The 26,579-nt window shown below is 49.5% G+C and overlaps 4 protein-coding genes across 4 annotated transcripts in view; 3 read left to right on the plus strand and 1 right to left on the minus strand.

The window, feature by feature from the left end:
- Positions 1-584: 584 nt before the first annotated feature.
- Positions 585-2,020, plus strand: CEBPE (CCAAT enhancer binding protein epsilon). The gene is made up of 2 exons (XM_065872364.1): positions 585-1,094; positions 1,685-2,020. Exons 1-2 carry the CDS (start codon positions 585-587, stop codon positions 2,018-2,020), a joined length of 846 nt encoding a protein of 281 aa, XP_065728436.1.
- A 9,519-nt stretch (positions 2,021-11,539) lies between these two features.
- CIROP (ciliated left-right organizer metallopeptidase) lies at positions 11,540-16,780 on the plus strand. Its single transcript, XM_065871693.1, is given in 17 exon segments — positions 11,540-11,612; positions 11,615-11,848; positions 11,973-12,066; positions 12,158-12,209; positions 12,412-12,579; positions 13,261-13,383; positions 13,587-13,671; positions 13,814-13,882; positions 13,885-14,190; positions 14,367-14,436; positions 14,505-14,601; positions 14,707-14,872; positions 14,875-14,978; positions 15,369-15,474; positions 15,477-15,569; positions 15,745-15,943; positions 16,570-16,780. Coding segments are annotated over 17 exon segments (2,250 nt in total).
- Positions 16,781-17,683: 903 nt separating this feature from the next.
- Positions 17,684-18,112, minus strand: C2H14orf119 (chromosome 2 C14orf119 homolog). Its single transcript, XM_065872924.1, has one exon. The coding sequence runs from the start codon at positions 18,110-18,112 to the stop codon at positions 17,684-17,686; it is 429 nt and encodes a 142-aa protein (XP_065728996.1).
- A 1,757-nt stretch (positions 18,113-19,869) lies between these two features.
- ACIN1 (apoptotic chromatin condensation inducer 1) overlaps positions 19,870-26,579 on the plus strand; it is a 31,744-nt gene continuing 25,034 nt past the window's right edge. Inside the window, exons 1-4 of the mRNA XM_065871694.1 lie at positions 19,870-20,181; positions 21,585-21,650; positions 23,600-23,711; positions 24,134-24,253. Coding sequence (XP_065727766.1) covers positions 19,870-20,181; positions 21,585-21,650; positions 23,600-23,711; positions 24,134-24,253 — 610 coding nt within the window. The remainder of the gene's footprint in view (positions 20,182-21,584; positions 21,651-23,599; positions 23,712-24,133; positions 24,254-26,579) is intronic.

A 26,579-nucleotide genomic window follows, 5' to 3' on the forward strand; every position in this document is an offset into this window, starting at 1 on the left:
GGGGAACTGTGAGGGAGGGAGGCGTGTCCAGGGAGGAGCTCAGATCAGGCTGGGGGTCAGCACTGGAAGAGGGTTTTCTCTGTTCCTTCTGACTGGGCATTCATTCTGCACAGGACTTTCTGGAATTGGAGGGAGGAGGATACTCAGAGTAAGGTGTTGCCCTCAAGGAGGATTCTGGAATCCCCTGGACTCGACAGGGAGGGGGAGGCATTCCCAGAAGAATCAGCTCCTGGGCACCTCAGAACCCTGGCTTGGAGCCTAACCAGAGTACCCCCAACTGCTTAAATAGGCCAGGGGCCCCATTTCTTTAAAGCCTGCATCCCTCCCTCTGCGGTGCGCCCTGCCCCTCCCTGAGTCACCCCAGGGAGAGCTGGGGGAAAAAAGGGAAGAGAAAAGAGGCATTGACTACAGAGGAAGGAAAAGGAAACAGCAGAGGAGGGACGAGAGAAGCCACACAGGAGTGGGTGACAGCGGAGATCGGAGAGGGCAGATCTAGGGCAGGGGGAGACAGCAAGCCGAGCATCCCAAAGGGTGCCCCAAGAGCAAGGCGGCCAGGGGCGGGGAGCCGAGGGGGCGGGCCGGCCATGTCCCACGGGACATACTACGAGTGCGAGCCCCGGGCTGGCCAGCAGCCACTTGAGTTCTCAGGGGCCCGAGTGGGGCCTGGGGAGCTGGGGGACATGTGTGAGCATGAGGCGTCCATCGATCTGTCTGCCTACATCGAGTCTGGGGAGGAACAGCTCCTCTCTGACCTCTTTGCTGTGAAGCCGGCACCTGAGGCCAGAGGCCTTAAGGGCCCTGGAACCCCTGCCTTCCCCCACTACCTGCCGCCTGACCCGCGGCCCTTCGCCTACCCTCCACATACCTTCGGCCCCGACAGGAAGGCCTTGGGGCCTGGCATCTACAGCACCCCAGGGAGCTACGACCCCAGGGCTGTGGCTGTGAAGGAGGAGCCTCGGGGGCCCGAGGGCAGCCGGGGGGCCAGCCGCAGCGGCTACAACCCTCTGCAGTACCAAGTGGCGCACTGTGGGCAGACGGCCATGCACCTGCCCCCGGCCCTGTCAGCACCCAGCCAGCCCTTGCGCGTCCTCAAGGTAAGAGTGGCTCAATTCTCCTCCCCGCCACCCAGGGGCTGGAGGGAGGCCCGTGTGGATGGGGTCTGTGTGTGGTGTTGCTCTGTGAAATCGACCCACCACAAGCCCTCTGTGTTCGCCACCCAGTCGTAACCCCTCTTGGCTTCTCTGTGATTTCACTCCCCCGTCGATCCCCACTGTGTGACCGGAACCAATGTGTCCTGCAGTCCCTGTGACCAGTTGACCTGCTCTGATCTCAGCACGCCCCCTTCCCAGTTTCTCTGCTGCCCACCAGCTCCCTCCTCTCGTTTCTGTGTCACCTCCTGCTTCTAGAAGAGGAAATGCCTGCTGATGATAGAACTGGAGACTCCAGATAGATGGAAGGAAAGTGTCCTCAGAGAGTGTGGGGACATGAAAGGGAGTTTGGGTCAGAGCAGAGGACACTGTACGTCTGGCAGGGCAGTGGCTGTTCTACTGGGGGCCAGGAGCTGGCTCTGAATCCCACATCCCTCCGACGCTCTAAGTGTGCTCTGACCACTGGGATTCCTGCCCCACCTTTGCTCTACTTCCCCACAGCCCTCACTCTTGTCTCTCTGTACCTTCCCCTCCAGGCCCCTTTGGCGGCTGCCGCGCCCCCCTGCAGCCCCCTCCTCAAGGCACCCTCACCGGCCGGCGCCTCGCACAAGGGCAAGAAGGCCGTGAACAAAGACAGCCTGGAGTACCGGCTGCGGCGGGAACGGAACAACATCGCGGTGCGTAAGAGCCGCGACAAGGCCAAGAGGCGCATTCTGGAGACACAGCAGAAGGTGCTAGAGTACATGGCCGAGAATGAGCGTCTGCGCAGCCGCGTGGAGCAGCTGACCCAGGAGCTGGACACCCTTCGCAACCTCTTCCGCCAGATCCCTGAGGCCGCCAACCTCATCAAGGGTGTAGGGGGCTGCAGCTGAGCCCGCCTGGCAGACTGTGGGCACCAGCCCCCGGGGCTCAGCCTGCCCTGGGGACCCTCACCCTAGAGGCCCCACAGGCCGAGTCAGAGACAAAGACCATGGACAAATGGCAGCGGGGGGGGGGGGGGGGGGTGGCAAGACAAGGAGGAGGGCGGGCCCCGGCATAATGATTCTGTGGCTGAATAAAACTGCACTATGGCACGGTGCTGGGGCTGTACAGTGGGCGTGTGTGTGAGTGAGAGAGAGATGGGGGACTCCAAATGTACGGAATACACGAGGCTAGGCCTGCATACCTCTTGATTCCAGGCCCAAATAAACATTCGGGAAATTCAGCAGACAAGCTGCCCACAGCTCTCCCACAGTGCACCGCACAGCCAGGCCCTGTATCTCTCCCTCTGCTCTTCTCTCCCTCCACCCGGCCCACTCTATCCCCACCCCACAGGACCTGGAGCAGCCTCTGGACACTCCCCTAGCAGAGCTCTGTGGCTCACAGGGAGATCCCAGCACCTCCAGTCCCTCCTGCCTGGGCCTGCTGACCCCAGCCCTGCTCTATCTCACCTTGAGGTATAGGTCTGGGAGTTCCTGCCCCAGGAGATCAAGGGAAAATTCCAGATGGCTCTGATGTATTTATGATCCCTTAGCTCTTGATCCGGGACTCAATCCCTTCTCCACAGTTCCCAAACTTCAGTCTGCCAGACTGACAGACCCCCATGCCTCCAGCCCACTCACTCCCACCCTTGTCCCTCGTTCCCTGGGCCTTCGGTTCCCTAAAGAATCTGAGTGCTTGGGGGACAAATTAGTTGGGAAAGGCCTTGAGACCTGTTCGTATATGAGAAAATTGGTAATAAGGATGACAACACACCTGTGCAGTGAAACCCCATGTGGAAAACAGTTTTCTTCATAGAACTCTAGCCTGAGAGCCATAAGAGGGCAGTGCTTGACAGCCTCAGTTTGAATTTCCCTCTGCTACTTTCTAGTTGTGTGACCTCGTGCCAGTTACTTCTCTCTGTGCCTCAGTTTCCTCATCTGCAAAATGGGAGCAGTAGTAATGCTGTACGTTCATAGATAAACAAGGCCTGGCATACGGTGAGCACAAATACTTGTTATCACTCCCTTTTGCTAGAACTGAAAGGACCTCAGAGATCTCATCTAAACTTCTCATTTTGCAGGTGAGGAAACTGAGGTCTCAGACAGGGAAGGGACTTACCCAGAGTCTTGCAACGGGTTAGAGGCAGAACCAAAATTAGCTCTGTAAAATCACAGATCTCAAGAGGGGCTGGAAGAGACCTCAAGAGATCATCTGGTAGGCTTTGCCCTCAGACAACAAGATAGTATGGGCCACATTTAATAGATAAAGCAGTTGAGAGCCGAGGGAATAAGAGACATTCTCCGGAAGCTCACCCAGGTGAGCTTTGCTGTCTCCACACACACACCTGTCTCTACTTCGCCCTCACACCCTCCCCTCGGAGGCATATCGAACAGTGTGGGGCCAGAGTCAGGGACACGAGACACAGGATGGGCTGGTTAGAGTCTCTCCTAGGCCACCAATGACTTATAGGCCACTGCTGAGAAAGCAGTGTTAGACACCAAGGAATAACCTTCTGAGAGGGAGAGAGACTGGGTCTGGATCCTCCCGGTCCGCTCTCTCTCCTCTCTCTCTCCCCGCACCTCCACCTCCCCAGTGTCAGAGCCTTCCCACGTTGAGGACATCCGGGTGTACCACGCCTGCCTCACCCAGGACTCAGTCTCTTTCCTGCCTTTGCCTCTGTGTCTCTCAGGCACCATCTCCCCTACATCTGTGCTCTAGATACCCCTGCCCCAGGTCTGGTTTGGGCAGACCGATCTGAACCTCACTAGATGGTTTATTCTACCTGAGTTGGGAAAAAAGAGGCACCTGTCTCTGTGGATGCCTGGGAGAATCCCACACCTTCCTTTCAGCCCAGGGGAATGTGTTGCATAAAGGGGGTTTGTACAGAGCACGGTAAGTGACTCAACCTCCGGATTTCCTCCTCGCAGCTCAAGACCACTGCCCCTGGACTTATTTTCAAGGTTCTGGGTGATGGGACCTGGGTTGCTTCAGCATCAGCCCCAAGCTTCTCTCCCACAGTTCTGAATCGTGTCTCCTCCCAGCCCACAGCACCTGGGGGCTCCTCAGGGCAAGTGTCTGGCACCAGGTCTGGAGAAGGTCCACAGCCGCAGCTGAGAGAAGAGAACACCTGGTCCCTGCCTGACGCCCAATGGCAGGCACACCTCCATCCTCTGTGGCAGATCATATCCCGGGGAAATGACAGGTAGCCGGAAGTCACACTTTTAACCCTGAGGTTTTAACCTGACCTCAACTGGTTTGGGCCAAGGTAACTTATTCAACGAGTATTTGTTGAGCATCTTTCCTGTGTCAAGCCCTTGCAAGATGCTGAGAACACTGTGGTGACCAAACCCAACTCTTGGCTGAAGGCCCCCTCCACCTGTTGTGTTCAGGCAGGGCAGGAGATTGTGGGTGGCAGGAGAAGGAAGTCAGGTGCTTAGCCCCCAACTCCTAGGGACAGGACAGGTAGTATCTGCAGCTGCCCTCACAGCCTGGGGGTGGTGATGGCTCTCTGCTACTGCTGGAGCTTACCACTTCTGCAGCTGTCCCTTAAGCCTGACCATTCACACCTCTATACATTCATGAATTACCCTCTCTGAATATGCCTCTTGGGGAAACCTACTAAACCAGCAGAAAGGGAGGTGGTTTTTTGTTTGTTTGCTTTGTTTTGTTTTATTTGTTTATTTTTGGCTGCATTGGGTCTTCATTGCTACACACGGGCTTTCTCTGGTTGCGGCGAGTGGGGGCTACTCTTCCTTGCAGTGCGCGGGCTTCTCATTGCGGTGGCTTTCTTTTTGCGGAGGACGGTCTCTAGGCACGCGGGCTTCGTAGTTGTGGTACGCGGGCTTCAGTAGCTGTGGCGCACAGGCTTAATTGCTCCGTGGCACGTGGGATCTTCCCGGATCAGGGCTCAAACCCATGTCCCCTGCATTGGCAGGTGGATTCTTAACCACTGTGCCACCAGGGAAGCCCAGAGAGGTTGTTTTAGCTGGGGTGGTCAAGGAAGGCTTCTCGGAGGAGGTGACATTGAAGTCGAAACCTTAAAAGTGTCCAGGAGGAGGCAGATGTGCCAAACTGGGGGCAAGGAGAGCAGAGGGGTGAGCAAATGCCAAGGCCTCGAGGTGTCCCGGTCCAAAAAGAGAAAGGAAACCGGGTGAGGCTGGAGAAATGGAAAGCAGGAGGAAGGGTACGCAAGAACACCGCCTCCCTGCCTCCAGGACCTTCTTCATTCCCTCTCCCGGGAGGAGGACCGTCCCTAAGGAGCAGGCTCGCCATGCCACGCCGGGCGGAGATGCCGCAGGGTCCACAGGGTCCGTGGGGTCCGGAGGCTGCAGGAAGAAGGCACCCCCAGGAAGGGCGGGTAGCCTTACCCCTGCCTGGGGAAGGTTCGAGGCCCAGGGCGGGGTCTGGAGAACTTTGGAAAACCAGCAAATCAAGGTCCAAACAGCACACACGTGCGTTCCCTTGGCTTTACAATCCACAGCTCGGGCCCACTTTTCCTTCCTGGGCAAAACAGGGGACCAGCATGAGAGTCCTGAGCTGACAGACAGGATCTCAGGCCCCAGGAAAGCAGAAGAGGAGAAGGTAGGATGTTGGAGATACCGCCAAGAGGGAGGAAGCTGCCCAAGGTGAGCCCGCCAAGGTCAGTCCACGGTGGCAGCTTGGACTTGTGAAAGCCGCTCCCCCTACTCGGTGCGCACCTCCCCACCCCACCCCCACGGGTTGCCACATGCCTGGGCCCCCAGGGCCCCCATCCCAGTGTTGCAAGATCCCGGTTGGGGCTGTGAGGGTGGAAAGGGGCCTCTTCACCTCCACTCCCTACCCTGCCCCAAGCCATGAGGGGACTATGGGATGGAGGGGGCTGTACAGGAGATGCTGAGGCAACAATAGCCAAGGCTGGCCGAGGGCCTGTGCACCTCCTCCAGGCCAGTCACTTCCTATCACCCCCAGTAGGCAGACCTTTCCTCTCAGGACTCAGCGGGGCTGCACCGCAGTGGGAAGGGTCGGACCTGCACGGGACTCCAGGCTGCCTCTATCAGCTGCTGCTATAAGCAGACCTGGCTTGGCCCCAGAAAAACATCCATGAGCAGCTCATTGAGAAGGCCCATCAGAAGTCCCCTGAGACTACCCCATGGGGAAATTATGGGTGTTTTCAGAGGAAAACGGCTGCCCCTGGCCATCAATTCTGACTTCAGGGAGCAGCAGAAGCATCCTAGGACTTGGGAGAAGGAAGGCTTCCGACTAGGGAGACATCCCCCCTGCAGCACTGTAACCTCCCCTTCTCTTTTAGAAACATGGATCTGAGCTAGGTAGAGGCAAGCCATACATAGCATGGATCCCCCCACCCCACAAGCCAAGCTTCACCCCAAACTGTCCAAAACCCTATTGCTCCCCACACCTTGCACTGTCACCCCTGCCCAGACCATCCAACCCTGCTGCAATCGGGACGGTTTGCAAAACGCCTGTAGCTCCCGCTTTGTCACCGTCTGAGGTTAGGACTGCACTCGGGAGATAAGCCCAGGCCCCATCCGCCGTCCTGAGTGAGACTGCTGGCCCTGCTGCAATCGGGACGGTTTGCAAAACCCCTGCTGGCGCCAGCTCTGTCACCATCTGAGGTTAGGGCTGCGCCCCAAGATAAAGTCTAGCCCCGCCCACCGGCCCTGCCTTCAAACCTTGCAAGCAACATGGCCAAGAGACAGAGCTCCAGGGCAGCCCACTCAGGGTCTGGAAGCCTTAACCAGACTCAGGGTGAGGACCCCTTCTTCCTGGTCCTCTCTCACCTCCTCCCCTTCATCTCCAGCCTCACCTTGGCACACTGCCCTCAGCACCATCCTTTCCCCTCACTCTCCATCTACCCTCCTCGATTCCATCTTCCGTCCTCACCCTCCCTCCTCCCTCACCTCCCTCCTGCCTTCTCATCACACTCATTTATTCATTCATTTGCTATAAAAATACTTAATAACCCCTGCTCCAGGCACCTTGCTTGTTATAGGAGCTACAGGATAAGCAAGGAGGACAGTCCCTGCCCTTGCAGGGCTTACAAATTCATGAGGGGGACAGAAAACATACCACCACAAATAAATAGATCATTCTAAATTGCAGGCCGTGCTATGGGGCAGAAGTAAAGAGTGACTGTGACAGAGATTAATAAGGGAACCTGATTTAAATGTGAGGGTCAGGAAAGGCTCTTTGAGGAAGTAACATGTAAGCAGATGTCTCAAAGGTGAGTAGGAGTCAGTCTGGCAGAAAGTGGGGCTTCCCAGCAGAGACAGCAGCTCTGCCTAGGCCCCAAGCAGGTCCTTCCCGGCCATTGACAGAGGCTGGGGTTGCGGGCGGACTAGACTGAGGGGGAGAGGTGAGGTCAGAGAGGGGCTGAGGCCAGATCTCGCTCAAAGGGATGCAGAGCATCAGAGGGAGGAAACACCTTCCAAAGGAAGAAGACATTTCCTCTCTCCTAAGGTGAAAAAGAAGAGATGCAGCAGACGTAGATACAAACAGGTCTGTAGCCCGCTGAGGCTGTTCCCGTCTCATGGCTTCTATTTTTACCATGAAAGAAGAGGTGACTGCAAGTGACTGAGCAGGAAGCTCTGAGAAAGGCTTAAAGGTGTAAAATCCCAGCTTCTGAGAGTGGAATCGGGAGCTGAGATTTCTGGCTTGGAAGCCGCCAGTCGAAGTCTAAGATGACAATTTTAGGCGACAACAGTCTGTCCTCTGGAGGGACTTCCTTCAGTGGTCCTTAGCTGCTCGGGAGCTAGTATGGACAAGACAGATGTTGGGTTCATCTGGGCATGGGGCTCACCCAGGGAGGCAGGATGGACGGGACAGACAGGGAAGGGGAGGGATTTCGTGGAGAACCTGGAACTTAGGGCGGATAAGGAGAGGTGAAGAGACAGGAAGGGCCAGTGGTTCTTCAATGAGCTTGTAGAACAGCAGCAGTGAGCCGGCTTGAGCAAACAAACCATAAGGAAAGGAGATCATATCAGAGAGTGGGATGTTTGATTCAGTTATTTCATAGTTACTGCAGTTTCTGGTGATGATAAGGCCTGGGTCTGACCCTGGGGCTGGCCTGCTAAGGTGGATGAGAAGCATGTAAGAGATGAGAGGGTGAAAGAACTGGGAAGTGGCCACGCTGGATGGAGCATCCATATGGATGATGACACCACCTGGATGACTGCCTTGCTCAGCCCCATCCTCTGTCCACAACCCCTGTCTCACATCCCACATCCTCTCATTCACTCCACGCCCCCCATTAACATCCTCTTCCCTAATCCCTAGTTTCCTACCTCCACATCCTCTTTCTCATCTCCATCCTCATCCTCTCAAACCCCAGCATCTCTTAACACCTTCATCCTCTCCTTACCCCATTCTCACTCTTCATCCTCATCTTTCTCATCCTGCTCCCCTCAGCACTTTATTTCTCCTCCACACCGGGCACTTGAAAAGCACTATTGCATGGTGGGTTAAAGCCTGTGCCCAGGAGCCTATCGACGTGGGCTCAAATCCCACGTATACTGCCTGCCCATGTTGCCTCGCTTGTAAAAATGGGCTAATAATAACACCTACCTCATAAGGTTGTCAAAAGAATTACCTGAGTCTAAAGTGCTTGGAACAATGTCTGGGCTCCATACCATCATTGTTATCCTCCCCCTCTCCTTGCCTCATTGCACCCTTCTCCATCTTCTCACCTCCGTTATCCCTCTGTACCTACTTCATATTTCTTCTGAGAGGCAGAGATGAATCAGACTCAGCCCCTGCCCATGGTCTGGTAGGGAAACAAGCACAAAAAATAAATGTCAGGGACTTCCCTGGTGGCGTAGTGGTTAAGAATCCACCTCGCGGGCTTCCCTCGTGGCACAGTGGTTGAGAGTCCGCCTGCCGATGCAGAGGACATGGGTTCATGCCCCGGTCCGGGAAGATCCCACATGCCGCAGAGCAGCTAGGTCTGTGAGCCATGGCCACTGAGCCTGCACGTCCGGAGCCTGTGCTCCACAACGGAAGAGGCCATAACAGTGAGAGGCCCACGTACCACAAAAAAAAAAAAAAAAAAGAATCCACCTCCTAATGCAGGGGACACGGGTTCGAGTCCTGGTCGAGGAAGATCCCACATGCCGCAGAGCAACTAAGCCCATGCACCACAACTACTGAGCCTGCGCTCTAGAGCCTGTGAGCCACAACTACTGAGCCCACGTGCGGCAACTACTGCAGTCTGCGTGCCTAGAGCCTGTGCTCCGCAACAAGAGAAGCCACAGCAATTAGAAGCCCACGCACCGCAAGGAAGAGTAGCCCCCACTCGCTGCAACTAGAGAAAGCTCGCTCACAGCAACGAAGACCCAACACAACCAAAAATCAAATAAATCAATTTATTTTAAAAAAATGTCAGGAGAATGTAATAAGTGCTACTTCAAAGATGTGAAAGAAATGCTCTAGGAGATCAGAGGATATGCAAACTCTGCCTGGGGGGAGTAAAGAAAAGTCTCCACAGGCAGATAAACCTCTCAGCTGGATCTCGAAAGATGAGGAAGGATTTGCCTGGCAAAGGCAGGAAAGAGGTATTCCAGCCAAAGGAACACGAGGTGTTTCTTGTGCTGCTTCTGCTAGAAGGTCTGAAGTTCTGCAAGCTGGTGTGAAGTTAGGATGAACCCCTACCCCGGCAGGGGCACGCCCTATCCCAGTAAGGCCACAAGGGGGCAGCGAAGCATTAAGAGAGGTGGAGGATGGGGCCCAGAAAACCTAAAGAGAGCCTCACAGACCTCCAGTCCCTTGGGCAAGCCCTGACCGGGAGGGTTTTCCCCAGACTGGGCCGGCCCAGCCAGGAGAAAAAACAAAAACAAAAAGACTCTGACACTTGGAGAAAAAGACTGGGTTTGTCTTAGAAAAAGAATAAATTCCTCTTAGTATGTCCTCTAACACATGTTGGTAAAAGCAGAATAATTCCTCACTGAGTTGAAAGTGTCTGTGGAATACATCCTCTTGACTTAGTATTTACCATGGTCTAGACACTGTTCTTGGCACTTTACAAATCTTCACTTTCTCGTAACAACCCTAGCAGGTGAAGTACAGTCACCCCCCTTTTGCAAGTGGGAACACTGAGGCATTGGGCCCAAGTTACACTGATACAAAGTAGCAGAGTTGGTTTGGCTCCAGAGTTTGGAGGCCTCCCTTGCAAGGGGTAGCTCCAGCCACAGCCCTAGTGTGTAAAAGCATAAAACCCAGCCCTCCCAACGCCCCCCGCCCCCTGGAAGTCAGTAGTCCTGTAAACTCTAGTCCTTGTCCATCACTAACGAGCTCTGTTCTCTTACGTCACTTCACCCCCGACCGGCATCTTCAAAAGCTAAATCATGGGGTTAAGCTCTGTTCCTTCACCCACAAACTGGTGAGTAGGCCCTCTGGGCTGTGCTGAGTGCCGTGGATACCAAGATGGGTGGGAAACAGGCTTGAGGGACTGTGGGATGTGGAGGGGGAGCCTCGGAGCTACAGTTACAGCAGAGGGTGACAAGCTAGGAGGCAGGGGAGAGGCCCCTCCCGCCTCTGGCCGGTGTGGAATTTGGGCAGGAGGTGTTAAGAAAGGCTTCCCAGAGTAATTACAGGGAAGGTAGGAATTATCCAGACAGGCAGGGAAGGAGGGTATCCAGGCAGGGGAAAGAGGATGTGAAAGCACAGCATGAGCAGAGAAAGCAAAGGGTGTCCTAAGAGCTCGGTCAGAACATCTTTGAACATCTATTAATGTCAATTTTCAGAGTTTACTTCTCCTCCTGACGTGCCAATAAGCAGCTTCTGCGAAGCCTCACAGAATGTGCTAACACAAGAGCCTCTCACAGGAGGTGGTAGCCAAGCCACACGTGTTTAAATGGTGAGCGCCTAAGTGCCCTACACAGGTGGAAGAGATGCCTAAAAGCCTTGAAGTTTGGAGTTCACCCAGTTCTGACATGGGGGCTAGTGGAGTGCAAAAGCCTTGTTTGTCCACCTCCAGTGAGATAGGCAGGCATCTGTGAAGCAAAGAATGTCCCCCCCCACACCATTATGTTAACCCCAGTTTTTTAGTTCTGAGAAGGTTCCAAGGTTGTCCACTCAGAATGGCAGAAGAATCAGGCTGAGACGTAAGAGGGATAGGAGAGTTCCTTCATGGATGAGGCAGGCTTCTCTTTGGAAAGGTCAGTTGAGGCCTCAGGAATGAATACTGCCCCCCTCCAGCTCTCTACTTCTGGCACCCCAGGGAGGACAGGTGGGGGGCTGCAGCTTTGGCCCTTGTAGTAGTTCACATCGGACCTCTTGGCAGGAGCTATAGATTTACTCAACAACACTCAAATATTGACAAAATAACACAAGCATGGTGGAGGAGCTTTGGAGAGAGATGGTCAAGAGAGGAAAGCCAGAAATAAGTAAGGCGGGGAAAAAGGGAGTAGAAGGCTGGATCCAGGGAAGTCTATGGAAAGATGTTTGCAAGACGTTGCTGCTGCAGCTGCTCCCCCTGGGGGGCTGCCACAAGCAGGTGTCTACATGACAAGACATACGTTTGAGCTTTCTCAGACCCTGTTTCTCCCAACTTCCCCCAAGTTTCCGTTCTTCCTCCCTCACCCTCCCTGGCTCCCAGGATCCTCAACCCCTCCAAATCCAAACCTGCCATAGCGGAGATCCTATACCAGAGGGAGCTTGAGCTCCTGAGGGAGGCAGGGTGAGAGGGGGATCCCAAGACCTGGCGGCAGGGAGAGAGGCTGCTCAGCGGCTCCAGGGTGTCCTAGCAGGTGAGTGGGAGAGCAGAGGGCTCCGGAGGACTGAGGAGCAGTGAGGGCTAGTGCAGCAAGACCACACAGAAAAGAAACTGACGTCTAGGATGTTGAGGTGAAACTGATCTCTTGTCTTGTTAAGCCCCTTCAAGGCAAGGACCCCTGCTTCTGCGTCGAGACCCTGCACAGTACTGCCATGCTGTCTGAGGAGACCCAGACACCCCAAACTACCACAGGTGAGTTCATGTCATTGAGAGTGTATACAGTACCTCTTCAGGGATACCCAGAAATGTCTCCAGCTCACCTACAGGTATTCATTCTTGCCAGGTGCAGCCTCTTGAAACCAGGATACCAAGGACAGAGTTGCTTGGGGGCCAAGGTGAGAATGACTTAGCAGATTTGGGGATCTGAAGATCTCTAGCTTGCCTAGATCTCTACAAGACCACCAGCATCAGAATTACTTAAGGTGCTTCTTAACAGTGCAGATCCCTGAGCCCCCTCTCCCCATGACAATTTATTAAATCAGAGACTGGAGGAGAGCAGGGGAGAAGACTCCCTATTCTAAACGTCCACTAAGCCAGATGGGACATTTCACTCGCTGTCACATCCCTGATGCCCATCTCCGTGGTTATGCCTTGTGGCCAGAGCAGGAGCCCTCACAGCTAATCCAGCCAGGTGGGTCTGGGGTCCAAAACACTGATTTTCTTCTGTATGTGTGGGTTGCCCACACTTCCAAGTGCCACCAAGAGGTGAGGTTCAAATCAAATTCCTTTGCCCAGCTCTGCTTCTCAATCTAAAATGTCATGGGAAAGGGTAGGGAGCATACAAGCAGTTTTTATTAAATTGGACTTCCCTGGAGGCGCAGTGGTTAAGAAACCACCTGCCAACGCAGGGGACACAGGTTTGATCCCTGGTCCGGGAAGATCCCACATGCCGCGGAGCAACTCAGCCCGTGTGCCACAACTACTGAGCCTGCTCTCTAGAGCCCACGAGCCACAACTACTGAGCCCATGCGCCACAACTACTGAAGCCCGCGTGCCTAGAGCCCGTGCTCTGCAGCAAAAGAAGCCACCGCAATAAGAAGCCCACGCGCCGGGACGAAGAGTAGCCCCCGCTCGCCGCAACTAGAGAAAGCCTGCGTAGCAACGAAGACCCAATGCAGCCAAAAATAAAGTTAAATAAATAAAAAATTTTAAAATAGATAAATAAAATCCCACAAGCCACATGGCACAGCCCCCCTCCCCGAAAAATTGTGCGTATTGGGGGTAACTTGGGGCATGCTGATGAAGTTTGGTTGGGAGCTGAAAAACCTCCAAGCCATCCCTTGGTACCACCCCTGCCAAGTTTCCTGGGCCTCCATTTTCAGGAAGACTTCCGCGTTACCCCAGACCCCTCCTTTCCGCCCTCACCTTGTCCTGGCCCGTCCACAGCCCTCTATCGTAACCTATGCTGCCTGCTGCCAGCTGGACTCAGAAGACAGGCCCCTTGCTGGTACGACTGTCTTCTGTGCCCATCTCACCAACCCCAGCCTCAGCCACAGTGACATGGTCATGGTGACTGCTGCATGATGAATAGGAAGAAGCAAACAGGTTGGGGAGGGAGCACAGGTCACTCAGCTTCCCATGAAGTGGAAGGACCTCCTCAGGGTGCAATAGAAGGTGCCTCCAGCTCTAAGAAGAGCTGATTGGGCAGAGGGGCGAGAGAGTGCAGTCCGTCCTACTGCGGTCCCCTTCACTCTGCAGTCATTTGTCCTCAGGCCACACTCCATGAACTGCTCCATGCCCTGGGTTTCTCTGGACAGCTCTTTGAGACATGGAGGGATTGCCCTTCAGGACTCAGAGGTAAATGAGAGGAATGAGGGCAATGTCTCCTCACAACATCAACCAGAGAGAACCACTGTTCTCTTACCAACTCCTTCCTTTCAACTCTTCCTGACCCTTCTGAGGTCTCCCTCTCCTCAGATGCCTTCTTCCCTTTCTATACTCAGCGAGAACTGTTCTACAAGTCAACAAGTGACAAGGCGAGATGAGTGGGGACAGCTGCTTCTCACCACAGCCTGGCCCAACACTTGGGACTGCTAGGGGTTTCACTGGGCACTCCCTTGGAAGAAGAGGTGAGGATGAGAACACTTTGGGGTGATGGAAGGAAGAGGGAACGGTCAGGTGGCACCAGCTGTCTTTTCCCAAGGGGCTCTTTGTCTTCACACTGGGAGGCCTGACTACTCCAGAACTGTATAATGACTGCTACCTACGATGGCGCCCAGCACACTCGGCTTGACCCACTCACTCTCGCTGCCTTCAAAGACTCAGGCTGGTACCAGGTCAACCACAGCACTGCAGAGGAGCTGTTGTGGGGCTGGGGTGAGAAATAAAGGAGAATTGCAGAGGGCACTCATGACCCGAGTCAGCTTGGGGGGAGTGAGAGAGGTTGGAAGGGATTATCTGCTGCTAAAGTGTAATTGAAGCTGTGAGCACGGCTGGCCCTGACGGGTCTGGGGGCTTCATTTCTTCTGAGGGCTCTTCTATCTCTCAAGCAGGGTCTGGCCTGGAATTTGGCCTGGTGACCACCTGTGGAAATGGCACCTCAGACTTCTTCTGTACTGGTAAGTGCGTGTGCTGAGGGGCTGCACAGCTGCCAATGATTCTAGTGTCACTCTACCATCCCCTACACACAGCAGACTGGGCTGCCACTACCTGCACCTGGACAAGGGAAGCTGCTCCTCAGACCTCATGCTGGAAGGCTGATGCAGGTATCAGCTCTTGGCCAATGGGGTGGGTAGACTAGAGAATGGGGAATGAAACCGAGTGGGGCTGGAGAGGAGTCTCCTTCTAAGGCATCTGGACAAACACTATTCTACCTTCTGCCCTGCCCTTCAGAGTGAATGCTGGAGGAAGGAAAATGGATTCCCACCTGGGGCGGAGAATCCCCATGGGGAGATCTACCATCCCCATAGTTGTTGCTTCCTTGCCAACCTCACTTCACAGATGCTTCCTGGGGACAAGATCAGGCATCCCTCTCAGATCCCACACCTCAGGGAAGCAAACCCCCTGGCCACTGCTACTTACATCAGTGCACAGAGAGGGGAGTGTACAAGGTGCAGGTGGAAGGATCACCCTGGGTCCCGTGCCTTCCAGGAAAGGCTATTCAGGTGGGTATCAGAAGTGGAATAGCTGTAGCACACTGGCAAAAAGTTTGGAAGTGCTCTTATGGTAGTACCATCCAATGTGTTTTGATGTTCATTAAATTTTTTATTATTATTGGAGTATGGTTGATTTACAATATTATATTAGTTTCAGATGTACAACATAGTGATTCAATATTTTTATAGATTATACTCCATTTAAAGTTATTATAAAATATGGGCTCTATACCTTGTGCTGTACAATATATCCCTGTAGCTTCTTTATTGATGTTCATCTATTTTTTACTAAGTACCCTACCGAGTCCATGAATCTAATTTAGAATGTACATTTTCCTTAGGAGGGCTTGAGCAGGTGACTGAGGCTATAACTATACCCTGCTACATATTTCTTTGTAGATACCTGGGAACAATGGCCATCTCTTCTGTCCCTGGGGTTGGCTCTGTTAGACAAATGAAGGTACCGATGCTATCAATATTACTTACCCACCTATAAGTCTTTCAACCTGACCTATTATTTAGCTGGGCCCCCCCCCCCAGGCCACTCCCTGAGGAAGGAAGAGGGCGAAGAGCTAACTGAAGCAGTTCTACAAGGCTCTGGTGAGCACTGGTGGGTAAATCAATGGTTCAGGCTAAGGGTTTATACAGTGGGCCAAGGAGAATGTTCAAGTCCTTTACTTGATAACCCTCCTCTAAAGACCTTCCGTTCATCCCAGTCCCAAGCCCGCACCTGTTTCATGAGATATACTCTTCCAGGGACTATACTTCCATTAAGAGATCCAAACGTCCATTTGGCGCTATTTCCACAGTCTCTTGATTACCACCAGTCTGGTCTTCACTGTGCATATGTGGAAATCCCCCGGCTGCCAAGGGCCTTCAGTTGGTATGGTGCACAGGGTCCTGACCCTGACTCTCTGGAAGAAACCTCCAGAAGTATATTATGGAGGAGCCACCTTTACCATAGAATACAGCAAGTAAGATAACATTCCAGGGAGTTTTCTTTCAAATTCCTGGAATCCAGATATTTGAAACTATATTAAGCACTCATTCATACATACACTGTCCTATACAGTTAATATTTCAGAAAACAAGGATCCCTAACATGGTGCCTATCACCATGGGACACCTCTCCCCCCAGCAGTAATAAGAGTTCACCTATCTCTAGGACATAGGGCTCCTAGTCCCCTTCTTTTCTTTTTAATGAATTTTTTTTCTTTTTTGGCCACACCACGCAGCCTGCGAGATCTTAGTTCCCTGACCGTGGATCTAACCTGGGCCCCCTGTACTGGAAGCACAGAATCCTAACCATTGGACAGCCAGGGAATTCCTCTTTCTTTTCTTAAGCACTACCCAGGCAACTTGCCTGAACACTATAGTCTTAACTCTTCCCCTAAGCCATTTCCTCCTTCCAACAATTTAAGTTGCTGGCAGTCTTGGATCTTGGTCTTCTTCCTTTCAGGTTCTATATCCCCTTATTGATTTCCCGTTCAGCTTACTGTTTGGATGAAGAATGAGTTCTAGGTGTTAAAATAAAGGTAGGGCACTTCACCTCCTAGGCCTAGGCATTATTCCAGGCCAAATATTACCCCTACATCCCTAGGTTTCTAGTTACCTCAGACCATAATCCTTCCATGACCCACCTCAGTCTGTCCATGGGACTCTGCCTAATGTCGCTTATCCTGGTGGTTGCACTGGGAACCATGGCCTATCAGAAACGAGCTACTCTTCAGGTGGGACCTTCTGCCCCTTACCATTCACTAGAGCCCCAAGGTGCAACAGGGGGCCCAGTTGGAGGAATGAGGGAGGTGTGATGTTACCCAGAGCATGACACAGGTTAGGGCAGAGATGATTTCTTAGGAGAAACTGGATGGAAAGTTGATCTATTGTCTATACTTAAGTTCTACTTTTCTCAGAATGCCTCCTTCTGTGTATATCAACATTACACTAGCCTTGCAATGAAAAAAAGGTAAAGACTTACGGTTCTGAAAATCTGTTCTTTATTTTGATACAAAAAATAAACCCTTCAACCTGTAAAGAATGTCACTTGTTTTCATATTGTTGTAAAGCAAACCTATAGAATAGGAACATCTGCTACCAGCTCCAAGGATGTCATGTATACTTTAGAAAAAAATCATTGCTACTTGGATTCAAACCAACATCTGTGTGGAGGAAGGAGTAGCTAATTATCTCCACCTCCTGATTTTTCCATAACTTTACTAAATCATCACTAGGAAAGCTAGTAGTTGGGATATCACATAATTATGCCAGAATTTGGTAACAGTGGTGAAAGCAGCCATCTGAATCCAGCTAAATTATAAGAACATGACCTTTTATTGTCCTTCTCTCGTTTCTGGAGTAGAAGGGCTCTATTTTATACCCTTATGGGCCGGCAGTAGGCTTGAGTTATAATGTGTAGATTCCTTTCGGTTATAGTTGTAAAAGAAGCCTTTAAATTCTTGAGGGTTTGACATCTCTTGGAAGGAAGTAAGCTAGGAGACAGACTGCTGATCTGGATTTGCTTAGATGGAAAACATTTACACTAGGACTCCAGTTGATCGGCTGTTGAAATCACCAGGCCTGTATTGGTCAGCAAGTTCAGTCAGCTGATAGGAACACCATCCCCAGGCCTTTAAGTGATACATTTGAAGTTCTCTTAGTAAAGCTGTGGCCTCGGCTCCATTAGCTCTGGTTATCTTCTTTGATTTTAATGCCTATCAGTCTTTACCAGCGGTAGCAGCCACTGCTTGGTAAAACTTTGCCACGAAGTCTGGCTCACTGACCTCCAGCTGCCTGACAAATTCATTGCGCTCCTGCTCAGCCCAACCTCGAAACCACTGATCCCAAAGACGTAGCTGGCACTCAAAGATACAAGGTGGTCGGTCTGCTCCAGACACGCTAAGCTGCTCCAGACTTTCCAGCAGTGGCTGCAATTTTCCCGGTACTGCCTTAGCTACCAGGTCCTGTAGGAAACGTTCACGCTGAGGACCTGACCAGCTGGCAAACCAGTGAAGAATACACTTCATCTCCTGGGAAGTGATGTAAGACATTGGGGGAGGGGAAGAGTTAGAAATATTGTCTGGTACCGAGGGTAAGGGAGAAGGGAAGGGTAGCGGCATCGAAGAGGAAGATGATCCCAGTGGCATCCTGAAACATAAGAGCACTGTTATATACTCTCTGGATAGAGCAACCAAAATACAGCTTCCCAACAACACAGAATCTTATTACACTCAATCAACGTCTACAAAGAAAATTACTTTTCACCAATTTGGTTTACAGAAAAACAACAGGGTCCTTTATTTAGGTTATTATCCAACTTAGACAAGGTACTCAAGAATAACCTAATTTCATTATTTGCCAACCTTCCTCTCTCGTTTTCAAACCCATTACCCTTCCCAACCACTGCCTCCCTCCATCATTCTTATAAACAATCCAAAAATAACCAAAGCATTCCTTGTTCATTCTTTACCACCTAATTCTATGTTCCAGATTCAGTAAAGGAAAAAAAACAACGATTAATATTGGTCCAACACATCTTCCCTAAAATGAAAAAAAGGTACACATTTTTTAATTTACCAAGCAGCTGGTCAGGGCCTAGATGCTAATCATTCCAGAGCTATCAACAGAAGGAAAAAAAAGAAAGGGAAAACATCATGTATGACGAAAGAGCCTTCTCCGCAATGTGCATGTAGCCTCTGAAATATGCCAAGAACTTCATAACTCCCATTATTTTCTTATATTTCCTGTAAAGCACCAGGAAAAATTAAAGAGCAGAGTTAGTGAAGGCGCCTTGTCCAAAATAATATAACAAAGTAAGAAAAACAGAAGAAGCCAAGTGTTTATTCAGTACTGAAAAAACAGTCTAATTGGTTTGTTGGCTTAGGGATCTAACAACTGTTATACTGTTGTAGCTGTGTGACAATTCATATGTCTGTAAAATTTTCCTTCATGTTTAATATAATACCTATTGATGACTTGCCATTGATTCGCATCACTAATGCAACTGGAAGGTCAGCCAACATGAATAGTTTTCAAATCCCACAGTTTGAATCTCTAACAAGGAAAACAAACTACTTGTTTACGACCTATTTTACTGTTTGTGTTTCTTCTGCTCTAAGTTGGAGTGTTTGTAGTGACAAAGAAAGGAACCCCGAAGCAAATTAACATCAGTTCTGTACCAAAACGGTCCAGCCGAGGTTGCCTTTTCACAGTGGCCCTACAAGAAGCAATTCCTCCTAAAGGAATTTTATTCTCTTACTCGGAGAAAGGGCTAACTTTTCCCGAGTCTTGCGACATGGCTTCCACGGCAAGCTCAAGTTCAATTACCACGAATTAGTTCACAGGCTGGGTCGAAAGACACGGTGCTGCCACTTGCCACTTCGGAGGCCACGGAGCCTGGTATTCTGTGGTCCCAAAGAGCAACGTAGCCTTAGATGGGAGTGGCGGGGATTCGGAGGATGGGAGGCGGCAGCTGTTTCCGTAGGGGAGCGGGAGGCTTGCCCTACTAAGGGTAGCCCGTAATCACCGAGTCTGACCCGGCCCAGGGAGGTAGTTCTACCCCGCTTACCTCCCCTTTCCTCTCACAGGGCACCCGGAGACCGTCACAAGAGTGTTTAGACTTCAACTATCGCCGCCGCTTCCAGGTTTCCTAAAAACCCTAACGAGGGCCAGCCGGGAAGCCCACGCACTTCCGGTCCCAGACCAGCCCCAAACACCCAAGCGCCACAGCGTCTCAGCCTTAGGTCCGGAGATAGCCGAATAATTCCGATTATGGTTATGCCAGAGTCGAGAGCTTCCGAACAGATTCGATTCAAAGCCTCGGTAAGACGAAGAGAACCGAGCTCTGAAAGCAGGATGAGGGAGGGGGAGCGACTAGGAGGATGGAAAGAACCAATTGGTGCCGATGTGGAGACGGAAACACCCGAGAATTTCCGGAGGAACCCGGGGAGTTCTGAGTGGTAATCGAGGGGTTGACTATGGAAGTGGGCGGGGCCAACTCGGTACGTTCGAAGGGCGTTGGCGGAAATTACCGAAGATGCCCGAAGCCGTCGGAACGGACCCGAGTACCTCACGCAAGATGGCGGAGCTGGAGGAGGTGACTCTGGACGGGAAGCCTCTTCAGGCGCTGCGGGTGACCGACCTGAAGGCCGCACTGGAGCAGCGAGGCCTAGCCAAGAGCGGGCAGAAGAGTGCCCTGGTCAAGCGGCTCAAAGGGGTGAGTAGACGGCGTTGCCGGGGTGTCGGAGGGGAGCTGACCCGGTAGAGCCGAGTCTCTGCCGCGGCGCAGGCGCAGTGTCCGAGCTCGGCGCGAGCTCGCTCAGGCCGCCAGCGCCAGCCTCCGGATCCGCGCGCACGGTGGTTGGGGAGGCTCGCGCTGGAGTGGAAATAGCGCTGGTTCCCGCCTTAACGGTAGCGGCGCGATCCCAAAATGGGAGGGTGCGCGCTACTCTCCCGGAGTGTCTTAAGCTCCTTCCTCCTCCCCCACCCCCTCCTTGTTTGTGTCTGTGGTTTCGGCGCATGCGCTGCAGAAGGAGTTAAATCCCACTACAACCACCGGCGTTGCTGGCCTGAGGGGGGCGAGATGGGCTAGGTCGGAGTTAGGTGTTTAGTTGGGCAGAGAGGATGAGGGGTTGGTATCGGTATCGCAAAGAATAGAATTGGGGTAGGGCAAAAATGTCTGCTTGATTAGATTAGGAGGTGAGATGAAGAGAAACCTTGATCTGAAGGGACTTGGTTAGGGAGGGGTGTATAATTTATAGGGCGTCCAGAAGCAATTCGGGTGGATAAGAATTTGGTGATTATTGATGAGAGAGGTGAGGCGGGCTGGTATATGTTGGGGTTTTGAATCGGTTTGAGTAGATTAGGGTGGGATTGTCAAGAGGTAGATGGATGGATTGGTGTGTATAGGTTTGGTGTAAGCGGAGGGATGGTGTGGATTTCTTGGTTTTAATTAGGGTAAGTTAGGATACGTGAAGAGTAACAGATTCGGGCTGGGCTGGCTCAAGGGTTAAGTTGGCAAACCGTTGCTTACATTGAAGCTGACAGTTCCGTGTGTGGAGGGATTGGATCAGGACACAGTTTATAGAGTCTGTGGTCATTTTGTTCTGTAGCCTCCTCTGAAATTCTTATAAATTTGGTAAATCTAGGTGCCACTCTTTTGGAAACGATGCAAGTTCACTCAAGTACATCTAGTCCTGGGTGACTGACCAAGGAATTCAGTCAGGCCAAAACCATGTTGGTTTCATGTATTTGAACCTGGTTTGAATATTTGAAGTGAAGGGCCAGATTTAGAAGGGACACTAGTCAGAAGTGCAGAAGATAATAGGGATTGTAGTACTGGTTCTGTCACTGTCACTGATTTTATTGCATAGCCAGATTTTCCCAATATGCCTGCATTTTACATCTGTACATTTGGGAGCAGTAACCATGGCTACCTTTAAGGGTCTTCTGAAGACGAATGAGGACGGAATTAGTAAAGGGCTTTTAGGTGCCTGGAAGAGGAGTACAGTTTAAGTGTGTACGGTTAGTCATTGCTTTTGATGAAGAGATTGGGGGAGGGTTTTTTTGTTTTTGGTTTTTTTCCTCCTGGTTTCTGACTTTTGCCCTTCTCTATACCAGGCTCTAATGCTAGAAAATTTACAGAAACACTCAACACCCCATGCTGCATTCCAGCCAAATTCCCAGGTAAGAAAGAAGGTTCACTAGAAGGGGGGGCTCTTTGGATGCACGGAGACATGGAAGGACATGATGTTGTATATTTGATGCTTGATTTCTCACCAATATTTTCCTCAGTTCCCTGGGTTGAAAATGTTTTCATACTAGGACAGTTGAATTCTAATAAAGAATTCACGAATCAGAAGAGCTGTTAGTTAATTTCTGATTCTTGAAATGGTGTGTTCAGAAAGATGTGGCTCTAGTTGATTAAGTGGAGTACAAGGATCTGAAGGCATTTGTTTGACATCAATTTGGAAAAAGTAGTTGATGTCTTTGAATGTAGATATGAGTAGACAATCAACAGGGCAGTATAGGAAAATACTTGCTGATCAAGAAGAATTCTTGTGTTGACATAGATTTTCCAAGAATTCAGTCCTTTGGAAATCATCCACCATTACTAGTTTTAATATTAACTGTGCAGTTACTCCTAAACGTCATTAATTGCTGTTACTTTGGGCAAGAAACTTAACCTTTGGAGGCCTTGGCTTCCTCAGTTTCCCTGTGTGTAAGATGAGAAAGAGTTGGACTAGATCCATAGTTTTATAACTACTCTGTTGGGATCTTGTGGAGCTGCTTTTGGAGGCTTCCTAGAGAAAATTTCTTCCCAAATGAGCAGGGGTTCACATTCCCCTCTTAAACGAGATTAGATCTACTTCTGTCTGCTTTGAATATTGAGTTTCTGCATAAGATTTCTTTGGAAGAAATCATTCCCAGTTTCAAAAAAAAAAGTCTTAGGCTGTGTGGTCTCCTAAGATTCTTTTCAGCTTTTAACATCCCCTCATTATATTGTGTCATGCGCTTAAAGGAAAAATCCAGGTCTTTGTTAGTGCAGTGGTGTGCAGCTCCAGTACTAGATGAAGTCCCAAGATACAGTGGAAAAACAAGAGAGCTTTCCTACTCCCTGGTTATTAGCTCATGAAGCTGAAAGTATAATCTAACTAGCTTACAGAGGTTAAGTATTTTAACAAGCATAAGAAACTGCATAAGTTAATCACTTTACCATTCTATTCCTTTTGCTGATTACATTTGCAACTTTGAAGTTTTGCTTTTATTAACATAGGTTTTTTGCAACAAATACATACGTTCTCTAATACTTGCAACCCACGCTTCATCAGTGTCCACTGACTACCAAGAGACTCATCTCTATTTTAGGGGGGAAAAAAAACATTTACCACGCTTAGGAAAGATGACTAATGACATAGAAAGTATTTATTCAGATTTTTTTCCTTTTTCTGGAGTTCTAATAGGACTTGCTAAGCAAGAAGCTTCTCGGGAAGAGGACTTGTGAAGAGAAAGCTGAAGGGCAGAAGAGTGACATGGGAGTCTGTGTTGCAGAAAAAAATGGGAAAAGGGATTAAGCTCCTGGATTTTAAAAATTGTTACCAAAGATTTCTTCTCACCCAAAGAAAATGGAGTTAGAACTCTGTCTAAATGCTGAATCCCTTTTCTTAGTCTCTTGCTTTCAGGCTTTTAAGTCTAGTAGTTGAATTTTGGAGATGTTTAACAAAATTTTTCTGGATAGGTGGAGGTTGATCTTTTGTGTGAACAAAAGATGAATTAGTATGAACTAGTATTTTTTTCCTTCAGTTTTTGATATTATTGAAAGGAAAATTTAGATTATCTTTATATAATTTAGATTATCTAAAAATTTAGGCTAAAAGGCATAATATTATAGGAATTTTTATTTTTTTTAATTATTTGTGTATCAGTCTTTGGCTGGGAGCTGAATATTTAAAATAAAAAATTATGTGTGCAGTTCCTCTTTGCCATCTTTTGTGAATCGTAGGGCTATATATTTTGGTCCTCAACTTAGGAGTAGCTTAGAAAAGGGCCCTCCAACATTTTCCGTATCTTTCCATGGAATTTTGTACCTCCTGGTTTGTTTTCCTAGACTATCTTTTTCCATGTCTTCTACACAGATTGGCGAGGAAATGAGCCAGAACAGTTTCATAAAGCAGTATCTGGAAAAGCAGCAGGAGCTGCTTAGGCAGCGTCTGGAACGTGAAGCTCGAGAAGCTGCAGAACTTGAAGGTAAGCCCAGACTGTCACTTCTTACAAGGAGTTCTTCCTGCTTATTCCTTTCAATGAGTAGATGGGCCTGTTTCACTAGGCAGTTTCAGGAATATAAGTCAGGCTGAGACTGCCAGTTATTTGCTTTGGTAGTTTATGGAGCCAAGTGAGTTACTATTTACCTTTTGTCAGGGAAGAAGACACTTAATTTGACTGTCTTGACTAGAAGAGGATTCCTGCCAACAGGAAGAGTTATAAGTAAATTAAGCTACCCTTTAGATGAACAAGAGCCTTATCTTAGGGAGTTTTTCTCTATGGACAGTGCTCTTTTTAGTATATACTCTGTATCCGTGACTTTGCCTGACCTCCTTCACTCCTCTACATATTCCCACATGCTGAGCCCTTCACTCCCTCCCTGCCCCGACCCAATCTGTACTTTGCAGAAGCTTCAGCTGAGTCGGAGGACGAGATGATCCATCCCGAGGGAGTGGCTTCCCTGCTGCCTCCTGACTTTCAGAGCAGCCTGGAGAGACCAGAGCTGGAGCTCAGCAGACATTCACCCAGTACGTATCTCCCTCCCCACTGCGCTGTTTTGTCAATCCTGCGTAGTTGGTGGGGGGAGGTAGTTACACCTCCTTTCATGCTAAGCCTCCATTAAAGTCCCAGGGCAATTCTGTGACAGTGTTATTTGACATCTGTTTTTCATGGAAATTATGTCCTTTTCGAAGTCTGCGTTCACCTCTATGTTGTGTTGACCTCTCAGAGTATTTTATGAGGCAGTCTGATTTTTCTTCTCATCTGTATACCTCTCTAACTTCCTCTGCCTCTGAATTCAGCAACAGTCACAACTCTTTTTCATCTCTTCACCAATTGTATATATTGTGTGTTACACATCCAGTCATCCCCCCAAATGGGCATCTGCAGTTTATTAATTCATTCAACAAGTTTTTACAAGTAAAAACTTGCCTGTTGTATGTCAGGCATGTGCTAGGCACCAGGAATATAGTAGAGAAAAAGACAAGTCTCTGTCATAATGAAACATACAGTCTAGTGAGGAGATAGACATTAAACAAATTATTGCATAATTAACTAGAGTTATGCTGTGTACTATGAGAGGCAGTGCAGAGTATTATTTGAGCATATTACGGGGAGCTCAAACCCAGTGTGTGGAATTGGTTCAGGTAAGATTAATTTTTTTCACATTTAAAAAAATGTTGAGCACCCACTTTTGCATAGTGTCTCAAGCAAAAGTCTGTAAATGCAGCCTTTGTCTTCTAGGAACTACCTGTCAAAACAGTGTGCCTTTAGGGGAACATACGTATAAGACATGTGAATAGTAGGTAGATAAAGTAAACCAGTGTGTAAATTAACAAGTATTTTGAATGATTATTAACGTTAGTGGTCATGGGGAAGGTGATCATTCCATATTTAATACTTCTAGAATGTATAGAAGTCGCTAGCTCTTCTGGTTAATATGGAACTCTTTCCGGAAAGCAGATTTTTAGGAGATATTTAATGATGGGAGAGAAATAATTTCTTTTAGAGATCTCTTTTCTCTTCAAAATAAAAACAGCAATTGATCCATTTTGCTCTTAGCACTCTTTTTTTCCCTGATTGTAAAGCCATGTGGAAGGGGAAAACTCTTTTATAAATTAGTTGTCAGCATCGCTTCTCAAATAAAAATAAGCCAAAAAATTACGCATAGAATTCCTGCTGTATACATGTCTCTATGCTAGAGTGTGTGGGGAGTCAGCACATTGTAAAATCTATTAGGGAGAGAGAAGACAACTGCACATAAAACTAACAATGGAAGATGGTATGTTTTAAGTGACATACAAGTAGTACGGACACACGTACCAGTGGAATTCCAAAGAGTAAAAAATTCTCTGAGGATTAGAGAGATTAGAGAGAGCCTCATGAAGGAGGTGTAGGATTTGAGTGAGCCTTAGAAATACGTAGGATTTGAGTTGGCACAGAGAAGACAAGAGGGTATTTTTAGGAAGGAACAAATGCACAGAGGTAGGAAGGAAGGTGATATTTAATTTTAAAGGTAATGGGGGAACCATTGAAAATTCTTGATAGCAATATGATTTGATAAGGAACTCTTGAAAAAGAGAGAGCCTCTCTCTGTTCTAAATGTAACTTGAAGTGAAAATGAGGAATGTCCTGAAATAGATATAAGGTTTCAAAAGCAAGTAAAGATTTAGAGTGAGGAAGGTGGCCAGTAGTCTCTTAAGTGCTTTGTGTCTTCAGCAGGACTATGCCTATGGCTGTAATTGTTGGAGGAGGGGAAAAAAAACAGGTGAAAGGAAAGAGGTGAAAAAAAAGTAAGAAATGAATGTAGTAAATTGTAGAATACAACAAACAATTGCTGTGTGTCCTCTTTGGTATACTCTATCCATAAACTTTCCTACCTCTGATCTTGGCTAGAATGTGAATTTCATAATAGATGTGGCATAAAATTTGGTCAAGGTCCTAAATGGAGTTGTAGTTTGGAGTTCTAGCAGTGCTTGGTTGGATCGGTAGAATGCCTGGAGTTTACCCAGAAATTAGATTTTTTTCAGGTGTACAGCGGCAGTCTGCCGTAGGCTCATAAACTATTAGGCTTCCAGCTTATTTGTTAGCTTTGGATGTTTGGGGTTCCTTATTTAGTAAGATTTTGATTAAAGTAAGGTTCCTAGTAACATATTTTGGTAATCAGTAGTGGCACCTGAGGATTTTTTTTTTTTTTAATAAATTCATTTATTTATTTATTTTGGCTGCGTTGGGTCCTCGTTGCTGGGCGCAGGCGTTCTCTAGTTGCAGCAAGCGGGGGCTACTCTTCGTTGCAGTGCGCAGGCTTCTCGTTGCGGTGGCTTCTCTTGTGGAGCACGGGCTCCAGGCGGGCGC

Source organism: Phocoena phocoena, chromosome 2, assembly GCF_963924675.1.
Source record: "Phocoena phocoena chromosome 2, mPhoPho1.1, whole genome shotgun sequence".
Classification (NCBI taxonomy): domain Eukaryota; kingdom Metazoa; phylum Chordata; class Mammalia; order Artiodactyla; family Phocoenidae; genus Phocoena; species Phocoena phocoena.

Excerpts from the sequence above, each read along its gene's own strand:
- C2H14orf119 (XM_065872924.1), bottom strand. The coding sequence starts at position 18,112 with ATGCCACTGGGATCATCTTCCTCTTCGATGCCGCTACCCTTCCCTTCT.
- CEBPE (XM_065872364.1), top strand. The coding sequence starts at position 585 with ATGTCCCACGGGACATACTACGAGTGCGAGCCCCGGGCTGGCCAGCAG. Across the intron at positions 1,095-1,684 it reads AGCCCTTGCGCGTCCTCAAG|GCCCCTTTGGCGGCTGCCGC; the intron begins GTAAGAGTGGCT and ends CTTCCCCTCCAG.